The 24,750-nt window shown below is 35.2% G+C and overlaps 1 protein-coding gene across 3 annotated transcripts in view; it reads right to left on the bottom strand.

The window, feature by feature from the left end:
- Nucleotides 1-24,750, bottom strand: part of LOC149533522 (2-oxoglutarate (2OG) and Fe(II)-dependent oxygenase superfamily protein) — a 178,701-nt gene that overhangs the window by 63,203 nt on the left and 90,748 nt on the right. Inside the window, exons 7-12 of one of the 3 annotated variants that reach the window (XR_016357013.1) lie at nucleotides 13,578-13,650; nucleotides 13,299-13,415; nucleotides 9,700-9,819; nucleotides 9,505-9,523; nucleotides 5,906-6,050; nucleotides 5,260-5,806 (exon numbers count right to left, since the gene is read on the bottom strand). Coding sequence is in view for 2 of the 3 variants with exons in the window: in XM_089804590.1 (XP_089660716.1) it covers nucleotides 5,265-5,806; nucleotides 5,906-6,050; nucleotides 9,505-9,523; nucleotides 9,700-9,819; nucleotides 13,299-13,415; nucleotides 13,578-13,650 (1,016 nt within the window). In the remaining variant the exon portion in view is untranslated. The remainder of the gene's footprint in view (nucleotides 1-5,259; nucleotides 5,807-5,905; nucleotides 6,051-9,504; nucleotides 9,524-9,699; nucleotides 9,820-13,298; nucleotides 13,416-13,577; nucleotides 13,651-24,750) is intronic. The other 2 variants (XM_089804590.1, XM_089804591.1) reach the window with 2 other exon arrangements.

The raw sequence follows: 24,750 nt of genomic DNA, 5'->3' as shown, positions 1-24,750 counted from the left end.
TTTATGTAACAGTAGCTAATTATTGTCAAGCTTTTCATATTACTCATGAAAGGTGATCATTTGTCGGCCTTTTCATATTATTCATGAGCGGTGATTTTCTTGCACCATGATTTTAAAAGAATGTCCTTGGATGCGGGTCATGCAGCAGTGATCATCATGCATTATGGTTTTGCATTAATTAGTCTTTATAAAAGTTGTTTCTTAAGAGTATCGTTACTTTTTCTTGCATTTGATTATTATTAGACCCATTTGTGTTTCTTCTGATCATAGTGAGTAATGATGGCATCTTCTAATAGAAGGCTTCAGAGTTCGGTAATTTTCTAGGCAAAGATTTAAATTGGTATCATTCTATTATATGTTATTGTTGCACAGAGTCCAAGGTTGTCAAGTTTGTACTGGTTGTTCAAGACACATATATGCATATAAATTGTGGTATCATTCATATTATAATAAGTTTATCAGAGTCATCCGTGACTATGAAACTCTGAGATTTTAAGCAACTAAGACTTTGTACTGGTTCTTTTAATATTCATAACAAAAGGTTTGTTTTGGTGGGTTGGGTTGTTTCCCTTGCCGAAGAGGGATATTTATAGGATACTTGGGTTGCATTGTGTAAATTGTCTTGCATTTACTTAGCTCTATTTTTTTCTTCATATTTCTAGTTCATCTTTAACAAAATGTTTGCTAGTTATGTTGCATTAATGAATCACATAATTCCTTTAAAACCTTCTAGTATTGAAGAGGCCTCAAATCAGCAAGTGTTGAAGATACTATGATGGAGGAGTATCAGTATAATCTTTAAAATGATGTTTGGGATAGCGTTCCAAGACCAAAAGGTAAATCTGTGGTTTCTTCTAAATGGTTGTTTAAAAAAAAACATGTTGTCAATAATAGTATAAAGAAACATAAGGCTAGATTTGTTGCTAGACATTTTCTCAAAATAAAGGCATGGATTATGAGGAAACCTTTTCACTTGTGGCTCGCTATTTTTCCATTAGAACAAAAATGGCTTTTGTCACAGTGAAGGGCTGGAAACTCCATCAAATGGATGTTAAAAGAGCATTTTTAAATGGAGTCATTGAAGAGGAAGTCTATGTTGAACAGCCTGAAGGATTTGTAATTTGTGATAAAGAATCACATGTATGCAAAGCTGAAAAAGGCATTGTACGGCCTCAAGCAAGCTCCTAGAGCATGGTATGAAAGAATTGGTAACTATCTCCTATGTTTGGGTTTTGGAAAGAATGATGCTGATCCAAATTTGTACATTCAACTAAATCGTAACAATTTGCTTATCCTGGTGCTCTATGTTGATGATTTATTTCTAACTGGTGATGATGATCTGATTGTTAAGTGCAAGAGTGAACTTACTTCAGAATTTGAAACGAAAGATCTTGGACTATTGCATTATTTCCTTGGGCTTGAAGTATGGCAAAATTCAAACGGCAATATTTTAAATCAAAGTAAATATGCCATAGATATATTGAAATGATTTGGAATTCTGAATTGTAAATCCATGGTCACTCCTATGTCAGCACATTTGAAAAAATTACATGAGGAAGCAACTGTTTCAAATTTGATTGATCCTACCAGCTATAGACAGCTAATTGGTTCCTTGATATATTTAGTTAACACAAGGCCTGATATTTGTTATGCGGTAAATACATTGAGCCAATTTATGTGTGAACCAGGGAAAATTCATCTTGTTGCAGTTAAACATATCCTGAGATATATTCGCGGCACAATTGGATATGGATTCAGTATAAAGTTCATGGAGCATATTTTATTTAGCCTCTTCAGCTCATATTGATGATGTCATGGCAGCCAGCTCATTAAATGGCAGTTAGATGATTAGTCAAGCATTTAAATCCCCATGACATTAAATGGAAATATGATAAAAGGGACTATGTTTTTCAAACAGGGTTTATTGAAAAGTCTTTTCGGGAGTTTAGCTCTTTCATTTCTTTCAGTCTAAATGATTCAAAGGTGTCACATATATCTCCACTTTCTGATCAATATTCATGTGATGTTCTTCTAGAGAATGTGTTGTGTTCGGTAATTTTTGGTAACAGTTTTCCTTTTGGCAATGCATTCATTGATATTATTCTGTAATAAGGTTCGATTGTTATAAGTCTGTTTTATCAAAGTATTGTTTCTTATACAAATATAGCAGAGTTATTCATTTCTGTAATAAGCACATTTAAGTCATATGTGATATCAAAAACTCGAGAGTTTTGAGTAGCTGAGTTATTGTACTTGGTTATTTTGAGGACTTCAATAAAAAAATCATTGCTTTTGGTGGGCTGGGTTGTTTCCCACACTGAGGGTTTTCCAAGGATATTTGGATTATGTTGTGTGTTTATCTTGCATTTATATTTCTCTATCTTACTTCTGGTTTAGAAATTTAACATTAAGAAATAAGGATGCTACCTCATAGCAACTGGGTTGGTGCCTCATACCAAAGAGTTTAGGTGTCTCTTACAGAGTTGGTGCTCAGTTGTGAGGATTGGTGTCTCCCGTGTGTTGGTACCTACAAAGTGGTTAAGTAGATTTAACATGTAAGCAATATTATGCTGTGGTTTTGTCCCATAAGTGTTTCCACATAAAACCATGAGGTCTACTTGTGTTGCATCTTATGTTTTTGTTATTGTGCAATTGATATATTTATGGTATCAAAAGCAAAGACCATTGTTGTACTGATTCATCTCAGTATAACTATGTGCTCATCATCTCCTAGTAAGAAAAGGAAACTTAGGTAAAAATATTTACAGCATTGGGATTCAAATTGCCAACATCTACATCACTGCAGAACGGCGTCATTGTCATATTACTGTCTCAGTGACTTGTGTGACTTATGGGCAATAGATTGTTCTTACGAAGCTACCAAAATCTGTAACATAGCTTCTAACATGAATGAAGTATGTCTTTTGCTTAACTCTGTTGCTACATTTGACTGCAACTAATGGTATTTCCCATTCTAAATGTTCTTTCACTTTGTAATGTTGTTTCAGTGCTGTTGACAGTAACAAGTATTTTCTAATACACTTCAACTACAGCAAATTATTTTGGCCATTGGTAAACACTGTTATGTATTTTTGCTATATTGTTATTTAGCTTCTATAAAAGTAAATAAAAAACCCTTTGAGCACCAGCAGACTCCTTTTGACTAGTTATATCAAACCTTTAGGCAAAAGAAAAGAGAGGCTAAGTTATTTGTTAATCAAAGAGAAATCTACGAAGCATCTTAGCTGAATTCTCATGTTAGTGAACCTAGAAGACAAGGAACATCAAGGGACATAAAGGCTTGCCTATCCAAATGTGGTTTGACAATTTTCACTCTTCAGCCCAAGCTTTTCTAGTCTTCTTTGAACATTGTATTATTTGCAAGCATCTTGGTATTTTTCATTGTGTGCAGATATTGATAAGGGAACAGTTCATAATAATAATTAATTAAGCTGGCCAAGGATCAACGGGTGTTAACCGTTGAACCTAAGCCTTGGCCAAGCCAACCTATTTGAATGTCAATTTACTAGACTTAAGAGTTTAATCTTCAATGTAGCCTATTGAGCCCATCCGTCACAAATAGGTGATACAGGCATCTACAGGTGGTAGTTTTCTCTTGGAGTTTTATAGATACTTCTGATACTTGTATGGGATATATAATGGCTTCAGATAGCATAAGTGCTAACTTCAAGATTTGTATCAAGGATTCAAGAGTCAATGTTATTAGGAATCAGGAGCCAATAAAATGCCAAGAAGGTTAATGTTAGTGTTACAATCTGTGAATCCAGAAAACTATGATATACTGTCATATCCATTCAGACCAATCAAACTCGTTGTGGTGGCATGTAAACAAGTAATACTAACTTCAAAATGACATAGAGAAATTTAGCAGTATTAAATCACACATTATAAGAATAAATTTGGATTAGAATCATATTTATATACAAGTATACACCAGTGTTCCCTGGCTGTGAGTCAGGTGAGTCATCTGAGTTGCTGAGCCGATCCATTCTCAGTGGGTCGGGATGACCCTAACTTGTGACTCGCCAAGTCAGATCCTCTGACTCACATGACTCACCAAGTTAGTGAGTCAGGAGCCGACTCATTGAGTCCAAGCCTCCTGACTCAGTTGGCATCAACATAATGCAAACATAAAAAAACATTTTCCTAACTTTTCTCTTGACTTATTTCACATTAAACTATTCAATTTGAGATGCAAAGTCATGTCTAGAAATTGCATTTTTGGGCTGTAACAGTATTGTTTCTAGCTTTATAATGCACATCATGGAGTTTCATGTGGTTCTCAAGGTGCTAATTTGGTCTTGGCAGAGGGGTGTTGCCCTCAAACCTTGCGAGAGGCGCTGCCTCTTGACCCCGGAAAGGGTGCTGCCCCTTGACCTTGCTGGGAACGTTGGCCCTGAACCCCCATTTTATTTTCGAAGTTCACTACAACTTTGAGTTCATGCAAAACAAGTTACATTAGTCTTCCTGATTATTACTTGATATATACTTGTCTAGAAAACGACTTCTTTGCAGGGAGGATGATGATGTAATTGACATAAAACATCTATGTTGCATTTGATGATATTGGTCATCTATCTGTAAGTGCATTATTTGTTGTCAATGTATTGTTTGTGTTCATACTTATGTGATCAATGTAGATTTATGTAATTGATCAAATTAACCTCCATTTGATGACATTATAGTATCCTTAAGCTTTATCCAATAATGGGTGCATGAAACAAGTTTCAAATCCTTAAAAATCTCTAAATTTTAAGAGTTTTCTCATTTTGCCAAGTCACGAGTCAAGTCACTATTGCCACGTCCAAGTCGAATCCAAGTCTGGGAACTTTGGTATACACAAATGTGCACAGAATTGAAAAAGGTGGACAGTAAAGACAGAGGATATAAACCAAGACTGTTTTCAGCTTTGCTCCATCTGGCTTCCCAGCTACACCTGTAATATCATCACTCCCCACTTTCTTGCAACCTCGACAAAAATAAATTCCTCATAGGTAACTCATATTTCTTTCTCTATTTTATTATCAATTTTTATTTCTTTAATTTTTACTCTGATATAAATCCATTTCTTGAGTAAAGTTTGTAATCTAGAAGTAACTTTTTTTATTTATATTCTGTAGAATTTCAATCCTAGGAATGGATGCGGTGTGTTTTTCTTCATTCCTTTCTTAAAAGAAAATATATTAGCAAATGGATTCAAAATACAATGAGCTTGAAAAAGTACATCAGAGAGAATACCTTACCACCATCACAAGAAGTAATTTCTGAAGCATTGTGGGTTTCAGATGACCCAGTATGTTGGCAATTACATCATCTTCTAAAGAACATTTTTTGCTAAAGAACTCTGACGCAGAATGCAAGTGCACAAACTCAGATGCACTATGTTCTTTCTGATCCTGAGTCTGATCTGCCAGTCTGATAGACGCAGAATTTATTTTTTCATGCACATGTGAAATAAGAGTATTGAGCAGGTGTGACTCAAAAATGTTCAATTTCTGGAGGACATAATTATTTTTAAAGTCAACCTTATGAAGACTGCATCCACTGGAAATTGGACTCAAATAACAAGGTTTTATGTCTCCTGATTGGCAAGCCATGGTGTCACACTTTTGCTCCTTGCCAACACTGCCACTTATCTCCTGTGGAAGAGCACTATGTGTACTTTTATCCATCGAACAAACAGCCACCGTTGACCTTTGGTTTCCTATTTCTTGCCAGTAATTTTCCAACTCACTGGATGACAGCTCATGGTTCATAGATCCCATTCCTCTTTTGCAGCAGTCTTCTGAACAAGAAAACATATCAGAAGCACGTTTTTCATTACCATCTTGAACAACAGAAAATTACTTTTCCTTAAGGTCGCACTCATCAAAGCTGCTCAAACCTGTAAACTGTGCAGCAAGAGTAGGTTCCGAAAAAAATTTCTCCTCCAACTCTTCGAAATTGGACTTGGCTGAACAGTTGTGATCTATTTTATCTATTTCTTGTTCTATATGTTCAATTACTGATACTTCTTCTGTCATCCGCTCCTGCCCTATTTCAACATGTTCAATAAAAGGATGATTTAGCAATGACAATGTTTGCATAAAATAACCCATATAAAAGGCATAAATACACGAAGTGGCTAGCATTTATTTCCACATAATTATCCAGTTGTCTAACAAAACACTTAGTAGTGTTTACTGTAGAAGACAATCCATCAGCAAATCACCAAGAGAAGGACTTAAGTTTGTAAACTTTTACTGTAGAAGATTATGCATCAGTAAATCACCAGCAAAGAGACAGAATAAGGTATGCAAAGCTTACATCAAAATTTTAAATATGCTTTGTAACTAATTGCATGAAACATAAATTTCTCATGACCTAGGATGACAGATTTGGTATTTACAATTCATCTAGAGACTAGATGAGACATCTTATTTAAGAGAAAGACTAAAGTCCTATGAACATAAATCAACATGTGAACTATCAAGCACAAGTTCAATTTAAAGTGCATGACACATTATATGCCTTCAGTATGCATGTTGAATTAATTAAATTATTGAGGCAGTACTCTAAAGTAGTCAAGGCATATCCTTATACTACACCGTAGATATTTAGAACAGATAAATTTTTGGGGACAAGATAGATAACAAATTCCAAACAAAATCTGTGAGAAATGGGTAGAAAGAATATATGATCAATACAAGACAAAAATCAAAACAGATGAAACATCTAAATAATAGCATGGCTTCACTAAGTCAAGCCCCAAAGGCAGAGAAACAGCCTGTAATACAGATTTAGAATATAAAATATTTCAAAATTTGCTCCAACCATCTAAAAATTTGAGAGGAAGGACTTACTGCAATCCAAAATGCATAGATATGTTTTGGGAAACAAAAAGCTAATTCCTTGCCCTTAATGTCGATCCTAACACTGCTTAGACATTTTGTAAATCTGAATTATTTTTTCCATCCTGATTAAAGACCTAGTTGTTAGGCCATAGGATAGATTTATTTATTTCTCTTATTTTTATGTAATTTTTCTGTCTTTTTTGTTATTTTGCGTATATATTTTCACTTTCTGTAAGGTACAGTTGATCTTTCATGAAGTGGTTAGAAGTATTGCTACTTTGTAGATTACCCTACACCTCATCTGACTTTTAACCAAGATTCCTTGCATCATCACTTTTCTTACGTGACACCACATTCTTTCTCAAGAATATCAATGTAATGTAATGTCAATTTAATAATAACAAATTAAAAAATCAAAACATCAAAATATTAAATTAAAGTTATATTTTATCAAAGGTAAAGGGGCATGTGAAGAATCATGACTAAATAAGAAAACATACATATGATGCACCAAACAAGGAGAGTTAACCACCATTTGAGGAGTACATCTTTTATTATCTGATTATACTCCTTTCAAGCATGCAAAAGCAGTTCATTTCACCTGAGAACAGAGCCCCGCATGGAAAGAATAGGACAGAAACCCACAATTTCTCAAGAGCAACTTCATAGTAAAATCACCATACCATTGTGCTAAGTTCGTTGATCTCTTGGTCAACAATACTAAAAATTTAAAGTTCATAACATTTTCAAAAATTATCAAAAAATAGCAATTGGAAAAGGTACAGTTTCTAGTGTATATATAATTTGTATAAAAATTAGAAAATAAACTTGAATCTATATTATGAACTACTCAATTAACCACTTAATGTGCTGGTTAAGTCGTGGTGTTATTATGCCCACCAAGATTCAAACCCCCACTGGGCCATTGTGATGGTGGGTTTGTAGCTTTGTTGATCCAATGTGCTTGCAGTTTTGAGCCTCAACTTTGTTAAATGAATATGAGGTCCCCCAATTGTGGCCTCACTGGTCAATAACTCCAGGTCAATAAGTGTTTTGCATGGCGCTAGAGGCCATGTTGTGCTAGTGTCACCAGTTACATTAAAAAGTTTATCAAGCATCTTTTTTTTTTTAAAGTGAAATATTTCCTTAAAGATATTAAAAATTCAATCGGGACATCTCAAATAGTATAGAGCTAGATATTGCTAGCTTGTGAGTCTTCATTCATTAGAAATTTAATACTAGAGTGAACAAATATTATCATAAAATTTTAAATTTATTTGAATGGCAAAATAACTGAATATGGCAGAGGATGAGGGAAAATCTTCTTTGGGAAAAGTTTCTGAAGAGTAAATATAAAATGAAGATTGATAAAGTGATAGTTGTGTTGGGTCAAATGCCCCAAATGAAGAAAAATAATAGGGATGCTTCTAGAAATGAGGAGCATAAAAGCTCATGTAGGAAAATTGCACAGCTCAATATAAGATGCATATTCACACCATGCATGTATGTTATAAAAATCTTTCAACATCCAAAATGCCGCATCTTTCACAATTTTTTTAGTATAAAAGCTGTGAAATAGGTTAAAATGAATTCTACCAACCCTCCTGCAATATCTCAAAATGCACAATCTAAAACAAATGTTCCTAACAGAAGTTTTGTTCCACTGACAATTATTAGGGCTCCTATTATACCTAATAGGAACTCGTCTAATGTATGCAAAACTGTATTAGATAGGTTCAAGCTTTTGCAGGAGGTTGGAGTATACTACTAGAAATAACATTATGACTCTTTTTTGAGAAAAAAAAAAGGCACAAGTAGTTCCGACTCAATTGCAATGTACTCCATCCACAACTGCAAATCCCTGTAGAACACTAATAATTATTGAGTTCTCCACAATCAGACAAGTATCCTTAAGTATATACAAATGTATAACCGTACTCTCCAATATATATATATGATGCCAAAAATGATTTAAAGATTGGTCGAGACATAAAATATTCCAAGCTAAAATTAAATTATTTATACAACCAATAGAATTAATTGCATTACTCAGACTATTGATCTAATTCTCATTAAAATAACGATGAAAGTTCTTGACGATGAATATTAAATTGCTTAACTAAAAGATAAAAAAGGAAATGAGTTCCTATTCACACCCTGACAATAGATGACTAATGGTCAAACCTAATATTATCAGCAAGTGACCAGATCACCAAGATACTTAGGTATAGCTTCAGACTTGGATGGCAATTTTGACATTTTCCACACAGCTGCATCCCCTCTCCCTAATGATACTCTCCCTCCCTTTTATACAGGTGACTGTTCTCCTGCACCCGCTGACATATGAGGTAGCTAGCCATGACTTACATTTCATTCTGATAATACATTAAACTTTCCTGCTAGCATAAAATCATCTAAATTGACCACCAATTATCCAAATTTGTCTGTATACATCATTATCCATCCATATATTGTATAAATCCTTCAAAAGCATCACTATTCAATAATATTCACAATAAACATATTCCAATATAACATCACACTTCTAGTGTAACAGTTAAAACAGTCATTTGAAACGTCCATGAGGAAGAGGTGTAACCTAGAAGATGCCAATAATTGCATACTTATACAAAATCAAGTAAGCTATTACCTTCTCAGAGTCCACCAATCTGTTTTCCATAGCCCATCCAGAGGAAAAATGCATATGCAACCCACCAGATATTATTCATTAGTTACATGTCAACAGCATTCAATGTTACTCCAAAAAATAAAATATTAAAATATCAAGAAATTGCCAAAAAAGAAGAAATAATGACTATCACCAATGTGTGCTAAAGCCAGTAACCTGCTAATTATTCGTCGCATATAGTAAGCATCCATATGTTTTTGCATTGCCAGCATTATTCTGGATGGCCACCAAAAGTTGACAGCTATTGTTAAATCATCACTGTCAACCTGATGAAACCTGGCATACAGTGGGATGCCAGTATTAGCTGAATGGAATGCCAATCTTAGCTGTTCCCCTAGATCTGTCACTAATGTCCATAGATTACAAATACATAAACAGATAGATAAAAATAGGTCAGTTTTTCTTCTAATAATGGCAACATGAAGAGAATTATCCTGTAAGGAATTCCTGGTAAATGTTTCCTTTCTTTAAACTTTTAATTGAGATTTAATACAGTGCTACATAGCCAATTCTAAACAATCTCTTCACCTCTCTGTCAAACATAAAATGATATTGGAAAGCAATTCTTGTGACCACTACCAATGAACGACAACACACTGGAATTTGGAGTTATTATGGAGTTGATCATTGGACCAAATTATTTGACTGACAATTGAAAGGTAAAGATAATGTGAAGAATCCATGCTGCATTTCAGCATTTCATAAATTCTTGATTGCAGAAGAAATCACAGATTTGACTTCATGTTGGAGAGACTACAAGGTGATGATCGGATTCTCAAGGATGTATTAAGTTTGATCCTACTGGAAATTGTGTAATAATTGCCAAGTGGTTGGCTTGCATAATTGGAGAAAAAAATGGAAGGATTATAAGACGATTTGATAGACCCACAAGTTAAGAAAGAAAGATGGTACGCCTCATTTTAATCTTTCCTTATTGATAGATTTACTTAGGGGCCCCATTTTAATCTCCCCCATTATGACAGCACTCGCATTGCTCAGAAATTTAAAAATTCTAACCTTTGATTAGAAATGCTCAAAAAGTGACCCCTCAAAATCATTCTAGTTTTTAATGCTCAAAAATTGAGCATTCATAACTTTTTTGGCTAGAAATGCTCAAAGATAGATCCCTCATAATCTTTTCAGTTAGAAATGCTCAAATTTTGAGCATCACCTATAATCCTAACCTATGTATTTTCTGTATTATTTAACTGGTTTCAAGAAACCATAACTACTAGGTATTATGGTTGGAAATGTTTTGTGCATACAGATGAGAACAGTGCAAACAAAGATTTCTGACAAGCAATGATTATTAGATAAGCAGGCAACAGATTTGATGAAAAAGCTTCAAGAAGTTTCAAGTGCAATTTGCAGATGTAAAACCCTGTTCTACAACCTCTGTCAGCCAGCATGCCTGTGCAAATGGAAGCTTTGAAAATAGTATATTGGATTTTATCAAAGCCTGATGGTTTGTAGATTTTTGTCAGATATTGCAAATTCCCTCTTGGGTATGCATGTAAACGCCACAACTTTATGACAAAAATTCTCAAGCAATGTGAACTCATGAATGCCATCGGTTGTCGGTCATGCAAATGTGGAATCATAGGCCATGGACCTCAATTGTTTGACAAAACATATCAAATGAATGTTGTTTCATGCAATGCAGCGATAGCAAGATATTCAGAAATGATTTTTTCTGGGAATGTTTCAATTAGAAAAGGCTATAGGCATCCATTAAATTACAATACTACCAGAGACATACAATCAAAATGTGCAATCAAAGACAACAGACCTGCATTGTTTGATGGAGTGCCTCAAAAGATGCTATCTCGTAGAATACCATTATTGCAAAAAGGATTTGATAAAAATGCATTCAAAATTTCAGGCAGATCTGGTGCACAAAAGGAGGCAATAAAATAATCTATGGATGTCTATTAAAGCTTAATCAGAAAATGAACTATTTGAAAAATTCCTTCAAGAGATGTCATCTCATGTAATGGGTTGATTGCAGAACTGGAATGACAGTGAAAATGTTTCTAAAACTTTCAGGAAAATTGAAAGAAAATTTGTAGCTTTCAACCCTGTTCTCCTAGTTTGCAATGCTTTTATGTTTCAAGATTTCAGTCGTGATTGGAGGGTTTTTAAAATGTGGAATCATAAACAGCATACTTAAAATTGTTTGACAGAATTCCTCAAGAAGATGGTCTCGTGGAATGCATGATAGCACAACATAAAGAAATATAGACGTGTTGTAAAGGTTGAAGAAACTTTGAAGCAAATGCAATCAGCACATCTAAATTACAGATTCTCACCATACACTGCTACTACCAGAATGGGTAAGTTTTCGTCAGATATTACAGTTAGAAATGCTCTCACATACATGCATGGAAAATAGAGAAGCATTGACAAAACACCGAAAATGTGACTGGATGCCAAAAAAAAGATATGCGTCCAAAATGTTACAACCATGGAAGTATACACGAGGCACTTGAACAGCTAGACAAGAATGTCTTATATTAACCCTTAGAATGCATTGACTATGAGATATATGCACAAAATGGATTTGTTGAGATACATGACAAACATCCTAAATGCAAAATAGCTGCAAGCTAACTATTGTGTCAGTATCTTGCATGATGACACAGTTTGGTACTCAATTTGTATTAAAATAAGTCAAATTTAATTGAATAAACTTCTGTACTCATTTATGGACTAACTGGATATAATTCTCTTTGAATTTTGCAAAAAAATGTATTTTTGAAGAACTTCAAGCGATTTTTTAAGTTGCTTAGTTTAAGTTGAGTCTTTGCCGAAAAAGAGATTTTGGGTCTGCTGAGTTTTTGCGAAGTCCAAGTATTCCATCTATGGCAAATAATACGTGTTTTCTATATTTACACAATCATTGCATGAATGTAAATAAGTTAACTAATGAATGTAAATAAGTTAACTACCACTTCTATTCTAGGATCTAATTGAATGCAAGTTGCATTATAAAATCCTACACACTGAAAAGAAAACAATGCAGTCATCAGTTAGACTAATGGTTAAGATTATTACAAATTAGCACTTAGAATTTAGAATTTGCACGACAAATAACTTCACTTACCTCAAAATAATGCAATTCAACATGTGTCACCTCTTCACAACTTATGAAGTAATATCTGGATTGACACTAATTTTGCACTCAAGAAACTTGAATTGACATACTTCAATCAAAGTGCAATTTAGTATTTGCATGCCTTTATCAATACTGATACTTTCTTGCATGTCTCCTACAATCATTTTAAAATTAAAATGTTTATATATTATCTATCTGAAGTATTCCCTTTTTCAAAGTTCATATTATCAAATTCAGAGAACTTTTCTCCCATGCATTCTCCTACTAAAACAGGACACACCGAATACAGTTCATGTAGTTTAAATCACAATTTAAGCATGTAGGTAGGCAACAAGATTTTTATGGTGCTGCTTAGGTGAAAACAATATTTACAATTAACATTTAGACAAATAAATATTATTTGAAGCCTAAGGAGATATTGAATTCATTTATTAATACTAGAAGAGATTGAATCATTCTTCACGATGATGAAAAATAGAAATATTTAATAATGCATCACATGCTATAGTCATGCATTAAATTTTAAAAAATGATGTAAAAGACATTATAAGTGACAATGCACCTCAAAAAATTGTTCAAAAATTTAATGGAAAAGACAAATGTAAAGAAGCAATGTACTTCCATTAAATTGATATATTACCATCCTTCTGGTATAAAGAGTGCATCACCAGCATTCAGATCAACTTTTTGGCAGTGATTCCATGCATATTTGGCCCGTGGATGTACTTCTAAATCAGGTTCAATAAGGTTGACAGCACTATAGATTGAAAAAAAAAAAAAAAATCAAACATCAAATAATACATGGTGCACAATTATAACATCACTATTTCATGTAAAAACGACATCAAATAAAATAAATAAGTCCTTAAAATGATACATACCAGGCCCAAACACAACTCTGTAGTATTACCAACCATACCTGTGATTTGAGGCCTCCCCATAAACTGGCATGGGGTAGAGAAATTGTGCTGCGCTTGGAGACCACAATACCACTGGAAGATGATTGCATGTATCAGTCAAGTCCCATATGGTGGTTTACATATGTCTTGTAATTATTATAATATGACAATATATAAAATAAGCCCTGATTTCTTAGTGCCCCTTGTAAAGTTAAGAATAGAGACCTCAATACACAAATAAATAGTGATAAATAGTGATAAGTAGAGGGAGAAACTAAAACAGAAAATATGGATAGCATTCAAATTTCAAGCTTTTCTAACTTGAAAATATCCATTTCAAGAGACTTAAATGTCAATTTTATGTACTAAAAAATAGTTGAGAACAATGGATGCCCTATTTGAAATAAATATGACAAACAAAATTGTAAAACAAACCTGTGAGATACATAAACAAAATCATCACCTAATTTCTATTTTCCTTATGCTCTATTGCATCCTGATGATGGATCATGTGTGATCCAAAATGTTGATGATATAAAAAAAGTTTCACGCAATCAAATACAGAAAATGTATTCAACATTCATAAGGATTGTGAAAATCTGATAGGTCTGATAAACAAAATCGTCACCTAATATTCTCTTATTGAATGCCAAAAAACTTATCAACTAAAGACATTACATCAGTATAGATTGTACATGAAAAATTATAGGGAACATATACTCCAAAAGAATGTCCATAGATCTATGCTTCCTGGGATGTGTTTGTAACATCTTCCCGGTATTTTCTGACATGTATCCATAACTGGAATGCCCCAGAAAAGTCTGTGCACCATTCTTAGTCAATAAAAAGCAGCCCTAATATCTCTTGAACACAAGGACAGCTAGCCATTTCCAAGGCAACTATGGACTTCAATGCCATCCCCTAGCTGGTCCATAGACAGCAAACCCTCCCCTTGTAATTGCACACAATTTTTTTAAAATAAGGACCAAAATGAATACAAAGGAAATATTGTTCTTCTGTGGGCCTCAGACAACTCTCAACCCTAAATGAGTGATATTGGTCTGCAAAACAGCAGATTTTCAAGCTTCTCTATGGTATATGACACTCACGTGTTGGTGAGGTTGACTTTGCCAGATCTGAAAGCAGTTATCAGCCATTTGGCTTGGAAAGATAGCAGAGCTTTCCAAGAGAAAATCAGGCAAAAATATACCTAGGATTTCAAGCTCTATTTGATAACTCTCAAGGTGGTGTTTCAGTCTCAAGTCCATGGTTTTCTAACACTGACAGTTTTTAGTTGTTTTACGGTCAAAAGATTGCTTGCAATATATAACAGCAAAGATTTCAGTTTTAATGAGGCAGCCTCGATCTCAAAACAAAATAAGGAACTTCTTGTCGCTTATGTCAACTGTGACAATCCTGAGACAAGGGAGATAGATTCATTGATTGCACATGTTCGGAGGTAGCAGCATATTTTCTATGCTTTTGCCATTTTTTAGCTGGAGCTTGCATCCTTTAGGCACTTTTCTGCAAATGTTATGTATTAAGGATCTGTAATGTATATGAGGAATGCCTCATAAATGTTATCATATGAGTATTTGAAATTTACCTATTTTTCTAGTAGGTGTCTCCTTTCCAATCACCAACCATCCCTGAAATGTGCCACCCCATTGCATACCATCCCAGAAACTTGGAAGAACATACCCATTAAGCTATCATCAAGTAATACCATTCCAATCCAGAAAAAAAATTTGATCTGCAACACATTTACACTGTCCAGCTCCTAATGGGCCACATTATTTCATCACTGTGAAGATTCAAACATAGATCCATAATCAATAAAATAAAGCAAAATCTAACATACTGAGATCAAGGAGCAAAGACAATGTGAACTGTTAAAAATTTCAATCATAACTTTGTCAAAGAAAACTCAGGATGGTTGATGCTATAAAGCAAGTTAGGTGGTTAAGGTAAATTATCACATATGTAATGCCCCCACTATTTGGGTTATCTTGGGATGAGTAATACCTGCAAAATAAATGTTAAAATTTAAATAATAGCAAGTCTAACTATACTATTCTACACTCTAACTAACTTAATCCCAACCTTAAAGATGTCTCCAGATCAGGTTTCCTAACCCTTAGCTATTCAACCGTCTTTCTTGGCGTGTACCCCTTAAGATTCTTCTTGGATGGGAAATCCCCTATCCAAGGCCAATCACATATGCATATGTTGACATCATCAGAATATTCTGGCCATTATCTAATTCTGATCTAGCCATTCATACAAGGTTACTCATATCTCGCATTGGCACAATAGCCATTCATATACAAGGATCTCACTTCCTACACTAGTACTATGAGGTTCCATTTATTCTCCATAAAAAAATTATATTAATGTCTCATAACATATTAATTACTCTGATAATGTTGAATCTTTAATTATCATTCTTCAAATTAAAAATCATTTTTTCTAACATTAATAAGATCAACACTTAAATAGGCAAGAGCCTACAACACAACGGTAAATTGTGAGCCTCTTATCTAGGAAGTCTTGGGTTCGAGTTTGCTCAAACTTAACAGATAATAATATTAATTAATCTCAACAAATAATAATAAAATAATAAATAATCGCCCATTACCTATTAATCCGATACAATTCTATCCATCGGCTACAATATAGAATTTAACGACAACATCATCCCCCCAAAAAGTAGTCTCCAGATGACAATTACAAAATATGCAAGACAGATTAACAAAATAGAATACACTCACTATGACTAACTATAACAGGATAGATCTTTTTTCGTCACACCACTTTCACATTCGTCCTGTGCCTGCACCAAACTGGTCTCCAAAACATGTTGCATTTGTAGCCTCTGCTAACACAATACTGTCTCCTTAGCCAAGCTGACCTTGATAGCCACCCATGCCACCTTCTCTGCTTCCAACTCTTGGGTACACTGAGCTAAGTGTCGTTGTACAACATATTTGGATTCCTTGATGAACCAGCTTTCTAATGCATTTGATCTGAGATTCTGAATCAATCTCTAACTCTAGATATTTGAGTTTTCGTGACTACTACCACAGTTTCTTGCCTAGACCTAGGGTTTCATATTCAATTGGTCATAACTTGGGATTTCACCATGCGAATTTGATGGCCTCCGATAAAATCCAAGTATTGACTCTATACTATAAGATGTACTTGATCTTAGATGTTAACTTGAAGAAGGAAGGAAGAAAATTGATGCCCTAGGCATGCAAGACCCATGTGCATGTCTACACCATGGAGCAGCAACTCCCATAACTTGCTACAGAGAAGTCACCAAGACTTGAAATCTCATTTCTAGGCTTCATTTTTGAACCCCTTCATGTTCCAATTGTAAGTTGGGGTTTTGTCAAGGAGAAAGTACACTTCCTTTGTAAATGGAGGCCTAATAGGGCTAGTTGTCCAGAAGAAAAAGTGTAGAATGTCTGACTTGCCTTCACCTTCAAGCCTTGGGGCTTAAGCATATTTTATAAAACCCAAAAGGGTATTCAAATTCATGAATAGTCACAAGGGTTGAGTGGAGTTTTCTCACTTTAGGCTTGTTTTGCAATATTGAAGGGCTACAAGCCTAGGATTAGGATTGTGAAGCAACCTTTGGAAGTTGCATAGTATGGATTTATCCATCATCCCATCTTGTTTAGGGCCTAAATAGACCAGGTGTTCATCCTAGAGTCACCCTTGGTCCTAGATTGTGTTTTGGGGAGTTTGTGTCAAAAGTTGTCATTGTGCATAAGTAAGCAACTTGTGATTAGTTGTCTTAGAAACTTAGGTTGTCCTAGTGATTAGGATTGCCTTGTTTGGTTTGGGTTGTGAGAACCTTGAACCATTCTTTTTAACACTTGTAATAGGTGTTCGGGCACATTGACTTGTAAAAGACACTTTTCTTACTTGATCCTTCAATGAAGAGGATTTTGAGGACCAACTTCATTGGTTTTGGACTAGGCTACATTGCATCAATACCACCATATTGTCCCCACTATTTGGGTTATCTTGGGACAACCGATACCTATAAAATAAATGTTAAAATTTCAATAATAGCAAGTCTAAATATACTATTTGACCCTCTAACTTAACCCCAACCTTAAAGATGTCACTCGATCGGGTTTCTTAACCCTTTGCTATTTCACCGTCTTCCTTGTAGTGCACCCCTTAAGGTTCTTCTTGGATGGGAAATCCTCTATCCAAGGCCAATCACATATGCATATGTAAACATCATCAAAATATTCTGGCCATTCTCTAATTCTCATCTAGTTATTCATACAAGGTTACTCATCTCTCGCACTGCCACAATAGCCATTCATATGATGATGTCACTTACTCCACTAGCATTATGAGGTTCCATTTATTCTCCATAAGAAATTTATATTAATGTCTTATAACATATGAATTACTCTTATAATATTAAATCTTTAATTATCATTCTTCAAATTAAGAAATATTTTTTTGTAACATTAATAAGATATATATATATCCTTACCAATAAAAATTTACATTTTAAATTGCCTTATCTATATCCTTATCAATATTGTAAAGCAGAAATTATATAATATATTTCTTACAACTCTTTTTAATTACTAAAATACATTACCTTTGACATCACATACTGATGCAGGAGCATCTTGGGTACTTTGGCAATCTTGCATCACAAAAAAGATTTCCTTTCATTATTATTGTTTTGTTGTTTGGAGAATGGTCATTGCTATTCATGTTTTCTCTTTTCGCATAGTCAGCTCCTTAATGTGGACTTATCGTGCATCCTTTGCCTAAGCTCGCAAAACTTAATTCCATCATTCGCGGGAGATATCCTCCTCTTTGTTCGAGGCATATTGATTTCCTAACATCTTGAGCAATGTGTAGGTTTGGCTTTGGCGAGGTTTTGTGTGACATCGTGGTGTTCTGCGCACTTGAGAACCTCTTCTTGGATCACACGTGGACCTATCTTTGTCCCTGCAGATGTTAATTTGCTTGTTTGAAAGGTCATTGAATTCTCCTTTGGGGCAGGACCTATATTTTGTAATAATTTACCTAATAGTCAATGGTCTTGCTAGCTATAAAAGTAGAGATCTAGAATTAGGAAAAGCATAATGAAGTTAGATAGAAGGAAAATATAGAAGAGTGGCTCTATAAGCCCGAGGTCTTAAGCTCGCTAATTGTAATTGATTGTATAAAGCTGCAACTAGGTAGGGCTCATGCCTGACATGTTCAATTAAGTTTATCTATCATTTATGCATTGATTCCTCTATAATTTCTTGTGGTTTCTCTTATTTGATGGTTTTTGTGTGCAACTCTAAGCGAGGGTGGCTGGGAGGTGCCCCTTTTTCCCTCCTACCTTGCACTAGGTGGTATCAGTGCGAGTTTCTTTCTTGAGGGAGTTTGGAATTGCGTGGAACTTTGTTGAAGATTGGTTATAGGGTGGTAGAATTGATTTCTAACCTATAACTTCAAGAAGGTTATGATTCTGGCAAGAACTATTGTCAAAATGGTTCAAGGTAAAGGAAATGCAGACAATGCTATTATGGATATATTGGGATAGATTGCAACTAGACTTGAAGTTGTTGAAACCATAGTTCAAAATCTCACTAAAATATCCCTGATATCTCAGCTTCTCACGAGATTTTAGACTCGGCGAGAAAATCTATCCGTTTTCGCGCACAAGTCTGAGCTAGAGAAAATAAACTTCTCACCGTGATAAAATACCATTTTCTTAGTGAGATCTCGGCAATTTCTCGTGAGAGGTACTTGAGTTCTCGCGGGCAAAGCGTGAGTTTTCTAGTAAAACGATTGTAATGCCCAAAAACAAGTTCATTATTTCCTTTTTTCAACGTTGAGCTTGTTGGGCATGGGAGAAAGGTTTGCGAGGAGAAAATAGGTGTTTGCTAGTGATTTAGAACGATTGTTGTTGGATTCGGAGTGGATTCGAAGCGGATATGAAGCTTTTTTCAAGCAAATCTGGATTCACAAGTAAGTTTCTTATTTTTTGTTCTTTTGAGTTAAAAATATTTTTCCTTGCCATACTTGCATATCTTGCATCTTAGTTAAGACTCTACAAATACCATTTCTAATGTTCTCTAACATGTTTTAGAGTATAATGACAAAGATCTAACACCATGTTTTTGCAATGTTTCCAAAAAAAACATTTGTTTCTCAATAATTTCATAAGCTAATACATTTTTTGTTTTATTCTTTGAATTTGCAGCTTTTGTTTAAACTTATTTGAAGTTTCAACCTGATATAGTTTGTTCCTAAATATGTTTATTAAATTTCTAAATGTGTAGCTTATTTTGTATGTGTAGGTTGATTTTACATTAAATGATAAATATGGCTTCCTCTACAACTGGGTCAAATGGAGCATCTCCCAATGGCCTCGTAGCATGTCCATCTGGATTCATATGCGCCCTAAAGGGGCTAGAGACTTTGCATGGAAATATGGCTTTGAAGGAACGGAGTATAATAGTGTCATATGCAGAAAATGTGAAAAACAAGTTCATGGAGGCATATCTCATTTGAAGCACCACCTTGCTAGTATAGAAAAGTGTGACACAAGGAGTTGTGATGTGACTACAAAGGAAATAAAAAAGGAGATGATTGCTTTTCTCAGTGCCCAAGAAGAGAAGTAAAGGAAAGGGAAAAATTGGCCATGAGGGCATCCATTTACAAATCGCAAGGTATGTTTCCTTTTTAAGAATCATTTATTATTTTCTAATCATGACTAATGATTGTGCTAAAACAATTATCATGATTTATAGTGAAATGATGTGGGTTGTGATCAGGTATCCTAGTCACCCTTGATGAAGAAGAAGATGCACTTGAGGGGATAGTGGGCTCTTTTTGTAGCCCATGGACCCACGCACGGAACGCACCTACCCCTGACAGGTCCTCGGGCTCAACTTCCACATTCGCTTGTTCTAGTAGACCACAAAACTCTTCTATTGATGATTATTTTGTGCATAGAAACACACCTGGAGCACAACCATCACTGGAGAGTACTAGATGGAGCCGTGATGTGCATGAGCAACTTGACATTCAATGTGTTGATTTTTGGTTTTATAACAACCTCTCCTTCAATGTTGCAACAAGTCCATATTTCTTGAATTTTGTGACTAGTTGTACAGTAGCAGGAAAGGGCTACAAGCCACTCACTCCTGCAGCCTTGAGTGGGAGGTTAGTTTACTAAGTACTTGTTTCAAACTTTAATACTTTTACAGTTTTACAATTTACTTATTTTTGTTTAAAATTGTTTTTTTTAATCAAAGTTGTGTACTTAATCTCATTTTTTATTTTGTGCTTGTAGATCACTAAAATATGTTGTTTCTAGGGGTAAAGATGTGGTTGAAGAAAAAAAGTTACAATGGAAACAGTATGGCTGCACCATACTTTCACGATGGACAAAACCGTACCATCATCAACTTAATAATCTTGTCTTTCATTATTAATTTATAACCCTACTCTCTGATTAATAATTGTTTTCTACGTTTCAATTGTAGGTGGTGAAGCCTTTGGTTAGAGTTCTTCGCTTGGTAGATAGGGAACAAACCCCAATGGGGTCCCTTTATGAGGCCATGGCTAGGGCCAAAGAGGCTGTAAGAAATAAGTACACAGGGGACAGCCTAAAATTTCAGCTCATATGGGATATTATTGATAGGAAATGGACCAAGCAGCTCCACCAACCCATTCATGCAACGGGGTTTTTCCTCAACCCTTGTTATCACTTCTCTCCATCATATGCAGATCCCAATGAAAAGGTCATGGAGGGCTTCAGTGAATGTATACAAAGGATGGTACCTGACATTGTGGTGAGAGAACTAATTGTGGCCGAGATGGAAGTGTATCAAAATGCAAACTATTCTCGTCAGCCTTGGCAAACAGAGGCAAACAGACTTGTTGTGAGGTTTTCACACCATCGCTCCAAAATTTTGGGGACCCCCTTTTTTTAATTACCTTGACAAATTTTTGAGTTGTCCAAAAATTTTGATTCGATTTTTGAAAATTTTTGAGTCTTAGACACCTTCAGGCCAAATAGGGAGAGAGCTAGGTTTATTTTCACCCGGTTTCGCTTGATCTTCCAAAGCAACCAATTTCATCCTTAGGTCGGACAAAATTTCAAGAGACAACACTCGACAGGATAAAATTGTAAATTTGTACTTAGACATTTTCTTTTGAAAATTTGGATATAACTATGTAAATTTGAATAATTTTCAAAAGGGAAATTTTGTTGGATTTGAGTTTTGGAAAATCTTAAATTTTTCTTTGGTGAAAAAAAATTAATTTTGTGGAGATGAAGCCAAATTGCAAAATCGATTTTAGACTCTAGAAGTGATTTTATTTTTGTCAAAAAAATTTAAATAGCATAGCAAAATTGATTTGGATAAAAATTGCAAAAATTGGCTTTAATGGATTAAAATTGCCTTGAGAAATTTTAAGCCTTTAATGAAATTGGTAATTTAATATTGAAAAATGGCTTTTGGTTAGCCAAAATCCGATTTTAATGACGTATTAATTACTAAATCCTCATTAAATGGAAGTATTTAACATCTCCAAGGCATTATTTAATTTCCTTTTGCAATTTGGATCTAATTGGCAATTTAAAAAGCAATTTTCATTTTGGCAAAGGTAATATTTAGCTAAGTATTTAATTGTGGGCCATAATTGTGCATTAATTATTTGTTTTTCTTGCTCCCAGGGTCCCGGTCGGCCAGCTGGGGAGGGCAAACAAATTGGGTATAAGAGGAAACTCTTTCCCCTCTCTCCCTCATTCTTCATTCCTTCTCTTCCATGCTTGAGCGATTTTTTTTTGGAGAGCAAATTTGGTGTGTTTGACGAATTGGTTTGAGGGCAGCTTTCTCCATTGTTGGGCGATTTTTATTGCAAGGGCAGATTTTGTTCATGCTTGGCGATTCTTCTTGGGGCAAAGGCAGATTTCCATGTTTGGCGATTTCTTCTAGAAGGAGCAGTTTTCTTCCTTGGCGATTTTACTTGCAGACCTAAACTTTCTCATGCTTGGCGAACCATTGCAAGGGCAGAATTTTGTTCATTCTTGGCGATTTTTAGAGGCTGATCTGCACTTTATGCCAGTTTCGATTTTCTTGCCCTAAATAATTCTTGATTGGGGTCTGATTTTCTCCATTAGAGCTGCACCCTTTTTACATCAGACCTAGGCGATTTTAGTTTGGAGAGGAAATACATGATGAAAGTCTGATTTTGAGGCCAAAAGTAGACAATTCCAAAGAAGTAATATTCTGATTTTCAAGGGATTTGAAATTCTCAAAGTCTGATCCTAGATTTGAAAAGAAGATCCGGCTATTGGTAGAGGTGATTTTTAATCATTTAGAGTTGAAAGGGGTCCTTAAGCTGACTTCCTTCTTTCGTTCTTGTCTAGATATTGTCTCCCTTGGTTCTTCTTCCATTCATTGTCCACGACTTTACCATCCCATAATAGGGTGACGAGATGGAGGATGGTAGTGCAAGCAAGAATCCTAAGGGAACAAACACTAAGAAAGACAAAGAGGATATGATGCCCAAAACAACTTTCTTCTCGAAAATGAAGCGAATAATCGATACCAATGTCGGTATAGTAAACATGATACAAGTCAAGGACAGACTAAAGGAAGGACAATCCCCCTTGGAAAAGAAGATATACAGAAGTGGAATTGTACACGCAGTGGCTTTTCCTCCTAAATTGCCCTATCCGGAATTGGTTATGGAATGCGCATCCCGGTTTGATCTAATCAATAAATCCATCATCTTTGGCGAAGGAAAGAGGGTGTTGGCCAATATTGGCGGACAAGCAATCGAAGAAACATTTAACATGATGGATCAAGCAGCTAAATCATTTCAGGATAACCAGGATGCCTATTTTACACATCTAAAGCAGAATTGGCTACACAAAAGAAAGAAGGGTGTAACTAAGTCATCAAAGCTTACAGTGGTGGACTTCAAAATAGAATATGGAGATCTCATAGTGCTTCTCAGCCGGATCATGGGCCTAGCTCAAGGTACGCAATTTAAAAACTGGATGTACTTCTTCATTGATGAAATTGAAAAAGGAAAAGGAAGATTTGATTGGGCCATGTGATCATAAGTGAGAACCTAGAATTGCAACTCAGAACCGTCCAAAACCAAAAGCAATTCTACATGGGATCCTATCTATTTTACGTAATTGCCAGATTATATAAGAGTCTGGGACTTAAGGCTTTAGGAGAAGTTGGCAAGTGACCAGGGCAATATTTGGTGCATAAATGCTATCCAAAGCTTCATTTGCACAACAAGAAGGATTACAAGATATTCTGTGACGCCTTTGCCATGAAGACAGTAAGGGTATTACAAGGGACTCCTGCTAAGAGACTTTCATCAGAAGCAGAGGCAAAGATAAAGAAGTTTGGGAGTTGGTTCATCCAATTTCCGCAATTCACCTACATTAGAATAGCAAGGATTACAGTTTGTCCCAAGAGGCTTCCGAGATACCCACCTGACAAGGTAATTTTGATGGAATTGACTAGGCAACTTGAGCACTATGATAGAATAATGAGAAATGAAGGTAAAGCTGGAATTACATTCTCAAACGGAATTGGCAATGATAGTTGCCCCAATTGGGCCGCCTTTGCAGCTACAGAGAAAGAATTGGAGTGGTATCATCTAGGGTGGTACAAAGCAAGCCAAAGATTCGATCCCAATGGTCTTATTAAGGTATCTCATGGAAATGCATTTAAGCATGTTCCCACTATAGAGGACTTTTGGGCCAACACCAAAGATGATTTCCATGTGAGAAAGCTAGCTTTCTCAAGATTGTCGGTGAATATGATGAGAGATATCAAATGGAGAGGCCTTGATATTCCCGATCAACCGGAAGATGATGGAAATGTGTTGAGAGAAGATTATGATACGGTAGAAGGAACAGAATTGAATCTAGTGGATTGGGATGACCATCAGGATCCTTCCTTAGAGGCAATCACAAGGGCAGTGGATTTGCATACTGAGTCGTGGTATAATGAAAGATTAAGGAGGCTACAAAGACAAAGGATTCCCCTTATGAGAAGATGAAGCCAAAAGAAGGTCCATCAGAATCAGCCGGACAGAAGGGTGAAGGAAGTAGCCAACAACAAAAAATAAGTAGAGGCAAAAGAAGAGCTTTGGAGGTTGAAAAAAGCAAGG

This window comes from Cupressus sempervirens, chromosome 10 (assembly GCF_028749045.1).
Source record: "Cupressus sempervirens isolate cs-2001-9-10 chromosome 10, ASM2874904v1, whole genome shotgun sequence".
Classification (NCBI taxonomy): Eukaryota; Viridiplantae; Streptophyta; class Pinopsida; order Cupressales; family Cupressaceae; genus Cupressus; species Cupressus sempervirens.
This window is presented reverse-complemented; position numbering and strand designations above follow the sequence as displayed.